The sequence below is a fragment of the Hetaerina americana genome, unplaced genomic scaffold (assembly GCF_022747635.1).
Source record: "Hetaerina americana unplaced genomic scaffold, ioHetAmer1.1.p SCAF_17, whole genome shotgun sequence".
NCBI lineage: Eukaryota > Metazoa > Arthropoda > Insecta > Odonata > Calopterygidae > Hetaerina > Hetaerina americana.
Genome location: NW_027286730.1, coordinates 10,249,709 through 10,262,197, shown reverse-complemented (window position 1 = coordinate 10,262,197; position 12,489 = coordinate 10,249,709). Strand labels below are relative to the sequence as shown.

Here is a 12,489-nt window from a genome sequence, read left to right as displayed (position 1 = left end):
CATTCAGCAAATAATTAAAACAATTTAAATAGATAACCAAAGCCATTGCAATATAAATACAAATGATTTCCTAACATGTTAATGATCTTGTCGTGATGGTTAGAGAAATGTTGGAGTTGGAAGTGATGGGGCGAGGGATGAGGGAAGGTTGTGTTCAAGCCTTGGGGCAGCCATCCCAGTTGTTGAAGTGGAGCAGTTTCTTATGATGATTTTAGTTTTCGTTCACATCCCTGGTTAAATCCAATAATTGTAAAGTGCTTAATTCTTATACATACATGTATGTATCACTAATTCCTGCCCTCTGAATGTATTAATCCTTAACTCCATTTTGACCTTCAAAACACCTGCCCGAAAATCCAACACTTTGCTTTTCCTGTCCTTGCCCTTCTCTTCAACTACCACCTCATTAGTCTTGCTCAAATCCCAGTGATACAAGACCCCTCCCTCTATCCATCATCTTCCAATCGCCTTACAAAGAATTGTGGTCCTACTAATCCAATAGCATGTCCATCCTTGGTCTCTCATCACTGTATTTACCTGGGCAAAATGTAGGTGTTTTACTGAAACAAAATTTGCGGTTGTGGAATGTAAAGAATGTTGTAAAGTGGAGTTATTAAGTTTGGTAATGCCTAATAATAATGACCTACATTTTATCACTCTGGCAGAAAGACAAGGCATCAAATATAATTAGATATAAGAAAAAAGTAAACATTGTAGCCATGCATAATGTGGTTAATACCATGTCAAAAAGGGGGCATATCTATGGCAAAGTAGTTCAGGTAACCTACCTGCCAAGTTTGTGAATTTTGCTGCTAGTCATTATGGTCTTTCCAATAAACGCACTCAGTATAATGGTCAAAATAAATTAATACCCTCTCAGCAATCAAAAAGAATTTTTTTCTAGAAAAATTTGGTTATCTTAAGTAATATTTTGAAGAATAACATAGTATTCAATTGTGGAGTAATTGCTGATAAATGAAGTTGAATTAATAATTATATTTATTTGTTGCAACAGTGTTTTACTTCATTTATTTTATGATTTTTTTAAATTCCAGAATATATATTCTGTTACATACTTTATAGTTTTATGTACTTGACCATGGCTTGATCTATAATTATCAGTAGCACAGCCTATACCTAGAACTGCCTTTATTATTACTGACATCCACCTTTCGGAGTCTTGTTCTGCATAATTGTATGCTGGTATGTATAAAGAGAATGTGGCTTTCAAATTCAAACACCATGTGAACATCATGAGTTTTTTGTTGCCAATGCAAAAACTGTATGTTCATGTTTTTCAAATTCTTATAAATTTTCAGCTTATTCCATGTAGAAGACCACCTAGTCTCCCTTTGTCACTATTTTGGAGCTTGAGGCACTTTTGTTTGAGCTCTTTATCATTTGTTTGTATACACCAAAGAGTCATCCATTAGGGGAAGGGATTCAATGCTACAAATCTGACAAGTCTTGGACCTTTGGTCAGTAATAACTTGAAGTTAGATAGTAGTTTTCTTAGTGAAAGATTGGTTTATTTTGAAATGCATTAAACATTTACAATATTTTCTTTTTACATTACAGTGCATATGGTTGCCTAACTGTTAGAAGTCTTTTAGACACTATTGAGCACTGCTTAAAAGAGTTTGATTTCCCTGATCCTTATCTTAAGGTTGGTATTAATAGGCTTTCTTTTGATTACAATTATCTTATAAACTGATTTACTCCATAGTGTACTTTTTTGGTTGATTTTTCATGTAAATTATCAAGCATGCATGCAGTGAAAATGAAAAACAATCCACTCACTTATTCTTTGTGCAATTTCTATTTCAATCACTGATTGAAAATGTAAATAGTGTGGGCAGAAACTATAATCTAGTTCTTGTTCTCATTTGAGTTAGCTCTAACTAGGGCCTACATCCTTTTCATCTTAACATTACCATTTTATTTCACTGGAATGAATAACTATTTTTGCCTCTAAATATAGATTTTGGTGCAATATTTTAGCTTATTTCACCTCACATAAAAACATGAATGCATTTTTGTATTTCAGATCGTCCATAATATATGAAAATAATAGACAAAATGTATTATGTATAAAATTATAATATGAATAGTATTATAGTAGAAGATATAATCCATGACCCTGTTGTTGGCAGAAGCATGCAAAATGCCCAAATGCAGGGATGTGCAATTTTTTGTGATTTTTGATGATTCTGCTATCATTGTTCTGAGGCATGCATTTGAAAATATATGTTGTTTTTGACTTTAGTCATAGTTTTTAGGTTTCAGCTTGGTTACCTCAACTTTTTCTTGAAGTAAGTTTCATGAGTATATTTTAAGAAAGCAAAGAATGAATTTTGCATTGCAATGCTGATTAAGTATTATGTTAGTGTATCAAGATAAATTTAATTTTCAAATATTTCCACAGTTTTTACCACATGTATAAACTCATGGTTGCATTGCTGCTGCTGTTAAAATGCATCCACTCTAGCCTCAAAAAAGGTAAAAGTCAATTAATATGCCTCTCTTGGCTTAAAATGTGCAATTTTAGATTTCTTACCAAATTAGTCCAAAACATTCCAGCCTTGAAGCAGCCCACATAAAATTTCTGAAAGTAGAGAACATGCATTATTAAATGGAAAATTTCTATAGTGCAATCACTTTTTGCTGTAAATATTATATTATACTGCAACATAAAAAATATGTGCATGGAAATCAGCACCCATCAAGATGTTGTGGTGATTTGGAATATCAAACAAATTTATTTCATAATTTTGATGGTTTTGGTCCACCGCAAAAATATTTCAAAAATTGTAGCATATTGTGTTTTCAAAAGAGAATTGAATTGCATTAATTTTCTGCATTTTTGGCACATCTGTTTATATTTATTAAGTTGAAATCATGGGCAGTGGTAATGAAATATTAGTTTGTGCAAAATGTTTGTCTTATTATTCAAATAGCATGTGTATGAATAAAGAGAATGAAATTAAAGGAGTATAAACAGGAAAAGGAGGTGCAGAAAAGTTGATTAAGGAGGTTACAGGAGCTTGTAAAAGTTTTTGGCACACTTAAGGAAAGAACAGCCCCCACCTGTGATTTTGCAGTACGTAATTAGTTCGTTAAAAATCCTCCTGATAGAAAAAATTGTTATTGAGACACAAGTTCTAACATTTCTTTTTATGCTCACATTATGTGGGATATTATAGGCATTAGGTTTTTTGTTATCACAGGTACGAGTCTTTTAAAATACTAGGGTTAAGAGAAAAGTTCTTGAACTCACAATGAAAGACTGCGATTTTCAGTTGAAAAATGATTTCATTTTTGTACATTATCTCCCATGACTTCAATACCCAATTGGTCCAACGTTTCTCCAACATCAGTATTCTTTCCCGGGAGTGAGAGTCTGTAAGGCTGTGAAAATATCTAACTACTGCCCTCTCAACTTCTTTATTGGACATGAAGTGCTTCCCAGAAACAAATTTCTTTAAGTTTGGGAACAGATAAAAGTCTGAGGGTGCTAAATCAGGAGAATGGGGGGGATGACCAAGCAAATCGTACCCCAAATTTTGTAGTTTTCCTATCACCAAGGCACCTTTGTGAGCAGATGACAGAAGTTTGTCCTGGTGCTAGATGATTTTTTTCTTCTTCAAGCCCAGCCTCTTTGCGCAAATGTTGATATCCAGCTGGTCAAGAAGGTTGGTGTAATAATCGCCTGTAATTGTTCTTGCCTTTTTCATGGTAATCAATTGACAGGGTCCCTTTCGCATCCCAAAATACATCTGCGTGTAGTGGTCAACCCATTTCTCATCCATGGTGACAAATCGCAAATCACAAAATCATGCAGTTGCCTCTTGAATCAGTCTAAACATTGCTGCAAAAATTGTTTGCACATTTGCTTTTGATTGGCATTCAGGAAATGCAGTACCCACCCTGCGCAGAGCCTTCCCATCCCTAATTCTCTGTGCAAGATGTTTCACACCCTTTCTTCTGATGTCCTCACGGCCTTGGCTATCTCAATCACCTTCACTTGCCTACAGCTTTCATGTGGGTCATTTTTGAGGTATGTGCGACCACATTTAAATTTGGCCTCCCACTTTTTAACGGTTGATACTTAAGGAGAAGAGTCCACGTACACTTATGTCAACGTTGGGTGAAGTTCCTTAGAGGTTAATCCATCCAAAACAAAGAATTTTATGACCGCACGAAAGTCAAGTTTTTTCCATTTCAACAAAAAATATGAAGGACGTCTACTGCAACAATACATGTAAACAAACTACTTGAGAGGACATGTTGAAACCTGTCTTACGAACTAATGACACGTCCACCCAAGCAGGAGTCATAAATTTTTGTTGATCGGAATGCCATCCCTGTGTCAGGCCGAGAACTGTTCACCTTACCCTCGTACTTGATTTAAAGGTCGCTTTAAAGCATGGCTGAGTATAATGAGGAGAAGCATTAAGAAGCTCCACATTCATCTCACACTGTAGCAGCATCTTCACAAGCGAAGTAGTTATTTCTGCTTATTTACTTTCATCATCATATGTGACCCTTTCTCAAAGTCTTGTAGTATCTTGCTGCTCTCGTAGCTATCTCTGATTATTCCATTGAGGGCATCCTTTGCTTTGACCCCGAGTGCCTTGATTATTTCTTCGTTTATTTTGTCAAATCCTGATGCCTTGTTGTTGCCAAAATAAATGGAAAAATAATCAAGGCACTTGGGGTCAAAGCAAAGGATCCCCTCTATGGAATAATCAAAGATAGCTTCGACAGTGGAAAGATACCAGAAGACTTTGAGAAGAGTATAATGAATGCAATACCAAAGAAATCATAAACAGATTAATGCAAAGAACACAACATTGGGCCTGGTTACTTAAGCATCAAAAAGCCTTGTTCGGATAATTAGCCAAAGAATAGAAGGAAACCTCACAGAAAGCCAATTCGGATTCAGGAAAAACTGAGGAGCAAGAGATGCAATTCTCAGCTTGCAAGTTCGGGCCAATAAAATGAGACTTAAATAAACCATTATATGTGACATTCGTGGACTTGGAGAAGGCCTTCGACAACGTCAAATGGAGCAAGATGCTCAAGATACTAGAAGCACTTGGATTGGACTACAACGCCAGAAGAATTATCCATAACCTCTACAAGTATAAGAGTACAACAATTTAAACAAAAAAGGGAGGAAAAATAGAAGCCAAAATAAACGAAGGAGTAAGACAAAGATGCAACCTCTCTCCAGCAATATTCAACGTATACCTGGAAGAGGCAATAAAAGAAACACAAGAATTTGGTATCAAAGGAGTCAAGGTAAATGGAGAAGAAATCAACATGCTCCGGTTTGCAGATGACATCGCAGTGGTGGCAGAAATGCAAGAGGACCTGCAAGCAACTCTTAAGTGCTATGGATCAAGTACTGGGGGAATATTATGTGAACATCAACAAGAAGAAAACTAAAATCCTTGTGTGCGGAAGAGAGAAGCTGAATGAAGATATCATAATTCGAGGTGTGAAACTAGAGCAAGTGGAATCTTCATCTACCAGGGCAGCAGCACGACATGGGATGGAAGAAGTTTGACCAACAGCAGTCGAAGAATAGCCCAAACTAAGAATGTATTCACGAAGAAGAGGCAATTACGATGTTCAAAGAACCTAAGCCTGGAAACAAGGAAGCTATGCATCAAGACTTTCGTGTGGAGCATGGCACTCTATGGTTCCAAGACTTGGAACATCGGAAAAGTGGACCAGCGAAGAATAGAAGCCTTTGAAACATGATGTTGGAGGATAATGCTGAAGACTAAATGGACAGACAAAGTAACGAACGAGGAAGTATATAGAAGAGCAGAAGAGGATACGACCATATGGAGAACTCTATGGCAAACGCGAAATAGATGGATCGGACACACATTGAGGCACAATGGATTGATAAGGAATATAATAGCAGTAAAAATAGAAGGGAAGATTCTATGAGGAAAACCATGAGAAATGTACATAGGATAAATTAAGAAGGACGTAAAACAGAGAGGTCAAGGATTGAGGGCATTGACATTAAATGGAGTAGAATGGAGGGCTGCTGTAAACCAATCCTAGGATGAAATACTGATGATGATGTGACCCTTTTGAAGGGTTTTTGTGAAGTTCTCTTTTTGACCATAAAATCCAGTGATTGTATTTGTTTGTTTTTTTCACAACATTGCTTGCTTAAAGAAATCAATACTGGAATGGGAGCTCCCGAGTCTTCAGATAAAGGAAATGAAACTCCAATGGCAATAAAAAAAGTACCCATTACTATTCTCTTACTGTACACTTATATGATTTCCTCTGAGTAAGTGTATAGGTAACTAAGCAATTGATAAATGTTGCATAAATCTGTTGCTTTATATAATCTTTCCTGATGAAAGTCACAAGCCAGCAGTTGTCCAAGGAATTCCACATGTAAGTAAGGTAAAGTTTAAAGGGTGATTTTGGGTAAGACTGTACAAAGTAAGTTGAATGTCATCAAGAGGATGACAGCCACTGGGAGTGAATGGTTATTAACTAAATCCACCAGGGAGTGAGTGATCATATTTGATTTTGGCATATTAGCAGAGGACTAAGAATTATTTGAAGATAGGAGTTAACTATGATGCCCGACTGGGATACCAAAGTGGCCCCACCGCAAGCATTCGGAAAGATCCTTCCCCAGACTATACCAGAAAGTTAGATGACCAAACCAGGTGGTGAACTCCCCCTTTATCTAAGCTCACGCAGCTGATTGGAGGGAAGATAGGGCATCTAGGGCCATGCTTGCCCAAAGCTTATCTCAGACACCTGATGTAACTTGACACCAAGGCTCAAATGGTATCAGTGCCTTTGTTACAGAAACTCATCCATGGTATTCCTCCGGAGGCTGTCCAATGAAGGAAATCTTGAACATTATATGGAAGGATATTTTTATTATGGAAATATGTGACTAATAAAAAAATTTATGGGATTACTTTGTGTGTATTCATGCGTTTTATGTATTATACCCATAAATTCTGTTAACTTCTTGCCTGTCTACTTCCATACTAATTATTCATTAAAGCCACACACACTGTGGCTGAAATAATATGTTGCCTTAGTTATAAATCAAATAACTTTTAAACATCTATACAATTGAAAAATTCCACCAAGTAATGGCAGAAACAGTATCAATATATCCCCGGGAAAATGATTTGCTGATGTTGAACTTGGACTTGCCTAGTTATTTGTGTGCTTTGAATTCATTTCAAAGTTTGACCAGTATGGCAACATACTAATGTTTTTAATAGGGGGCAGTTCCATGATGTAATTATTTTACTTGTTTAAAGTCATTTAACGTTTTGTAATGTAACGTAATGTAAGTTTAATGCCAAGTTTTTAATTAGCTCATGATAAAATTGATAGTGGCTGCAAACTGAGGTAATTATTTGTACAGTCTGCTCAGTTCATTTTGAATGCATGCATCTTTTGGTTAATGTATATTAATTCCCAAATTTTTGCCAACTTTGCCCTTTTAAGTAGTTTTATGCCTGGTAAGGTTTTTTAAAGCATACATTTTACTGAATCTACTCTTCTCTATGTGCTAGAACATATTTTTCAATTGTTAATTTATGAGTCATTGTTACTGCAATTAAAATTGTAGAATATATTTTTAATTGACAATGAACTAATCTAAAACTTCTTGCCATTATTATTTGATAAGCAAAAACAAGAGGAAAATGAAAGGGCTTTTGCAGCATTACCATCTTGCCTCCAAAAGGTAGATAATCTAGAATGGAGAGAAAGACAAGAATTACTGATTACAATGGTTCTGGCAGGAAATGTCTTTGACTGGGGTGCAAGGGAAGTGGCTGAACTCATGGAATCATCTGATTTTGGACTAGAAGAAGCAAGCCATCATTTAGAAAGTGAGCTTTTTTGTAAATAAAGTAGAGTTTAAAAATGAGTACAGATTAGACATTTCAAACTGGGGCTTAATCCCTTTTTCACATAGATATTTAAATACGGAAACATTTTTGCCAGGTTTCATTATTGTAAACCCACATTTCCCATTATTTGTTTATTTTTAATTTTTCTTTGGCTTCTCATTTTTTAGCCGTATTGTTTGTATTAAGAAATATTAGCATTGAAATCAATGTAATTCATTTAGAACTATGAAATGAAACTATTAAAAAGTAATAAGCAAACATTGAGAATGTGTCAGCAATAAAAAGTAAATTTCATGTTTGATTCCCATTATGATTCTATATACACCAGATATATATATATATGTATGAATATATGTATATATATATATATATATATATATATATATATATATATATATGTGTGTGTGTGTATATATATATATATATATATATATATATATATATATATATATATATATGTGTGTGTGTGTATATATATATATATATATATATATATATATATGTATGTATATATATATATATATATGTATGTATATATATATATGTATGTATATATATATATGTATGTGTATATATATATGTATGTGTATATATATATATATGTATGTATATATATATATATGTATATGTATGTGTATATATATATATATGTATGTATATATATATATGTATATATATATATATATGTATGTATAATTATATGTATATATATATATATATATATATATATATATAAATGACATGGTATAGATGATGTTTCATAAATTATTCACTTTATGATCTACAGGACTTGTGCCAAAAGTAAATGGAAAAATTGCCAATCAAAGTATATATTGCTGAAATTCTTTAGAATAGCTCCCTTATTCATTGGGACACTGATTTTATTTCCAGTATCCTGGTATGTGTGGATGGAGATTTCATTCTGGCATCTTGGCACAGCCTCTTTGACATTATCCAGCATTCCAAAATAGTATTAGTGGCATGATGTTATCAATAATTTTGATTGGCTCCAGGAATTGTGGTTTATGTGGTTTCTTCATGCAAACATTTACGTGCCTTAAGGAGGCAGATTAGTTAGATTAGAAACACTGAACTCAATGAGAGTAAATGAACAGGCCAAGTGTAGTGGTCAAAGAATTTCAATTTTTAATAACTTCTATCTCTTGGTGATGATAATTGTAATTTTATTGTTACTTGTAGTCAATATTGCCCAACCAACTGCAGTTGGATTTTTACTGTGTAATATTACCTATTTGAAAGGAGGAACGTCTTTGAAATGTAATGGATTTTATTTTCTTTTGCTTCTTTCATTAATAATTTGCTGAAAACTTGAATTCTTGAAGAACGCCCATGGATGGTTGATAATTTGGATGCATGGATAGAGAGAATCAAAGGTCCACCCCACAACTGTGCTGCAATATTTGTTGACAATAGTGGAGTAGATATAGTACTAGGTGTCTTACCATTAGCCAGAGAACTGCTCAAAAGAAAAACCAAGGTAAGAAAAGTTAATCTGAGATTATTAGAATTTTTTAATCGTACATATTTTCATATAAAGTGATAGGTTTTATAATATGTACTTCATCATATAGTTTACATCCTTTAGTATTCATCAATCTCAAGTACTCATTCTGAGCCTCGCTTTCTAATTCATTTTAAAATAAGAGCAATATAAATGAGAATTCCAGAAAATTGATTCCAACCAAATTGGTTCAAACCAAAGTGTCCTCGGTCATTCCATAATTTTGTAGATTTTAGATTGCACAATAATCAATCTCTAGGATACATTATTTATGTATATAAATTATTTTCTGAGTGCATTCAAATGTTTCTTATAGAGTATTTTTGTTTAATTTTAGTGAGAAAGTTCAATGAGGAACATTCTTGAATGTGAATGGATAGGTGGGAGTTTTAGTATTTTATTCAAGAAGGTAGGGCAGAGATTCAAGTGATAGAAAATTAAAATCTAAAAAGTTTTAAAATATTTTAATTAGCTTTGATGGTTAGCATTATTTCTCCAACCTGTCAGGTCTGATATAGACTTATCTATAAATTGGCTAATCATTCTTGTGTTAATGATATCGACTCATCTTATATATTATCCTTTTATGTTTGTCATTTCTTTTTATTTTCTAGCTACTCATGTTTCTGGGTATTTAAAATAATTTTCTTTAAACAGGTTATATTGTGTGCAAATTCTGCTCCTGCTCTTAATGATGTGACTTTTACTGAACTTTTAATGATACTTAAGCAAGCTGGAAGCATATGTAACATAATTAAGACTGCATTAGCTGAAGGGAGACTAATAGGAATGGAAACAGGACAGGCTGGCCCATGTCTTGATCTCAGGTGAGCCTATTTTTACATTTATTTAGAAACTATACCAGAGGGAAGTTTTACAGTTATTTAACAGAGTATAAAGTTAATTAGGTATGAAAAAGCTTATTTTACAGTCAGAAAGATAAGTAAAAATGGGAAGTCTTGGGGGAAAAATGTTCTTCCACTAACTCTGAAACTTCCCATATTTAAATTGGCTTACATTTTTGAAATTACATGAGTCACTAGACAGCAGTGCCAAATTCTCCAGGGAAAAGTCCCACAGCCAGTTCCCTGCCTCCCTCTAAGATTGATGATATTTTGACTTTTGTGTAAACTCGTTTATCTCTGATACATATATACTCTATTTATACTTATGTCATATAACATAGAGTTGGCAGCCTCTAACTCTTTTGCTTTTGTATCCTTATGCAATATTGGCATGTGTATTAGTCACGTTCAAAAAAATATTTTGCTTGATGGATGGACTTTTGTAGAATTATAATTAATTACATTTTTTTAGGCTGATAGTTTTGACTTAAATGTTATTTTGACTGGTTAATGAGGCTAATTAAGTAGTACTATAATAGTAAATAGGTTTGTTCGCTGTTGTGCTATAGTGACAAAAGTTATAGTCATAAGCTTTGCATGGGTGGGTGAAATTTATTCTTCATGTATCCAAAGTCTTCTTAGAATTTAATCAATTGCAAAATTTGGAATAGCATGCTAATAGACACTTAAAGTGCATGTATAAATGTTACTCCTACAAACATATTTCACGGGTAGTAGGTAAAAGATGCCCAAAATTACCATACTCTGATCAACCTATCACAAGTCAATACATATTCACAAAGTGGTAATTATATTTACATTCTATTTAAGTGCTATTTTTCTGAAGTTCTATTGAATATACAAGTTCTAAATGTGACAATTGGTTGAAACTTCTATGAAGGTTCAATCTCAAGTGCTTTAAAATTTTCGGCATGGTCACAATAAAGTTGCTCACCTGGATGGCCAATAGTCAAACTGCGAAATGTTCACTAATTTCAAGTTAAACCAAGTACATGACCACTTTTATGATACCATTTGCATCGTATATCAGTACCTACTTAAATTCATATTTTTCAAATGTACTCATATAATTCCAACAGACCATTTGCTATAAAATTTATGGGTTAGTACAATGTCTGCTGTTAGATTTTCACTTACTGTAATATGCAGAGAATGAATTTAGATTGCTTTTATTTGTCATTTGTAATTTACTAAAATTTTCCATTAAAAGTCACCTATTTTTTACTTCTGGTATTCCATGGAGGTAAGATTATAAGTGCTGTAAGTTTATTTTTATAATATTCTATAACAGTTGATATAAAATAGGTCGACAATTCATCAAGCTAGCTATAAATTTGTCTGAAACTTGTATGTGTTGTGAGCATGCAGTGAGATTATGCTGTCCATGTCCTATCTCCTATTTAGATATTTAAAATGACACAAACTTATCTCACCATTCTTCCATCAACTGTCTCAGTTTAAAACAATGAATACGAGGAGACAATATGCATAAAATATTAGTGTTTTTCTAAATGAATCTCTTAACTATTACTATCAGGTGTGTGTGTTTTAAGTTCCTAGATATTCTCCATGGACCAGGAGGCAGAATATATGTGCCATTATTTCAAAATACATGATCTTTTGAATTAATATTTTCTTTGCATGCCTTAATAATAGTAAATATGCATGAAAATGTTCATAGTCAGGGGTAATGCTCATTTATTCTTGATAATACACACAAGCACTAGTAAATTTAATTTTTATTTTCTATGCAGGAATTCAAAGTTCAAGAAAGGTTGCATGTGTGTGACCAATTCTGCAGTTTTAGGTTACAATTCTCTTTAAATATAATTTGACTTACTGAATTTTTACTGAGGTATTTTGAAATCGATAGTTATGAAAATTCATAACTCTACTAGGTACTGCGCACAATATTTTATGTTGGCTTTCTCTTCAGCCTTCCCTGCCTCTATCATCGTCCACTTTGCCAAGTACCATCTGATGGATGAATTTAAGTAATCAGGTATGAGCATGTTTGAACACAGGCTGCAATAAGGTCTTAATGATTCCCCTTAAGAAACACTCTATTGATAAGAGAAAGTTGAATGCCTGAAATTCTTCCCCGATAGTGTCTATGTGTCTTGTAGATGAATGAAATATTTGCATTTTAATATTCTTAGTGTAACACGTAGTTCTT

At 33.5% G+C, this 12,489-nt stretch overlaps 1 protein-coding gene across 1 annotated transcript in view; it reads left to right on the top strand.

Annotated features, from left to right (window-relative positions):
- The window catches only part of LOC139687131 (4'-phosphopantetheine phosphatase), a 53,119-nt gene that overhangs the window by 29,568 nt on the left and 11,062 nt on the right, over nucleotides 1-12,489 (top strand). Inside the window, exons 11-14 of the mRNA XM_071584257.1 lie at nucleotides 1,579-1,666; nucleotides 7,700-7,904; nucleotides 9,269-9,423; nucleotides 10,105-10,274. Coding sequence (XP_071440358.1) covers nucleotides 1,579-1,666; nucleotides 7,700-7,904; nucleotides 9,269-9,423; nucleotides 10,105-10,274 — 618 coding nt within the window. The remainder of the gene's footprint in view (nucleotides 1-1,578; nucleotides 1,667-7,699; nucleotides 7,905-9,268; nucleotides 9,424-10,104; nucleotides 10,275-12,489) is intronic.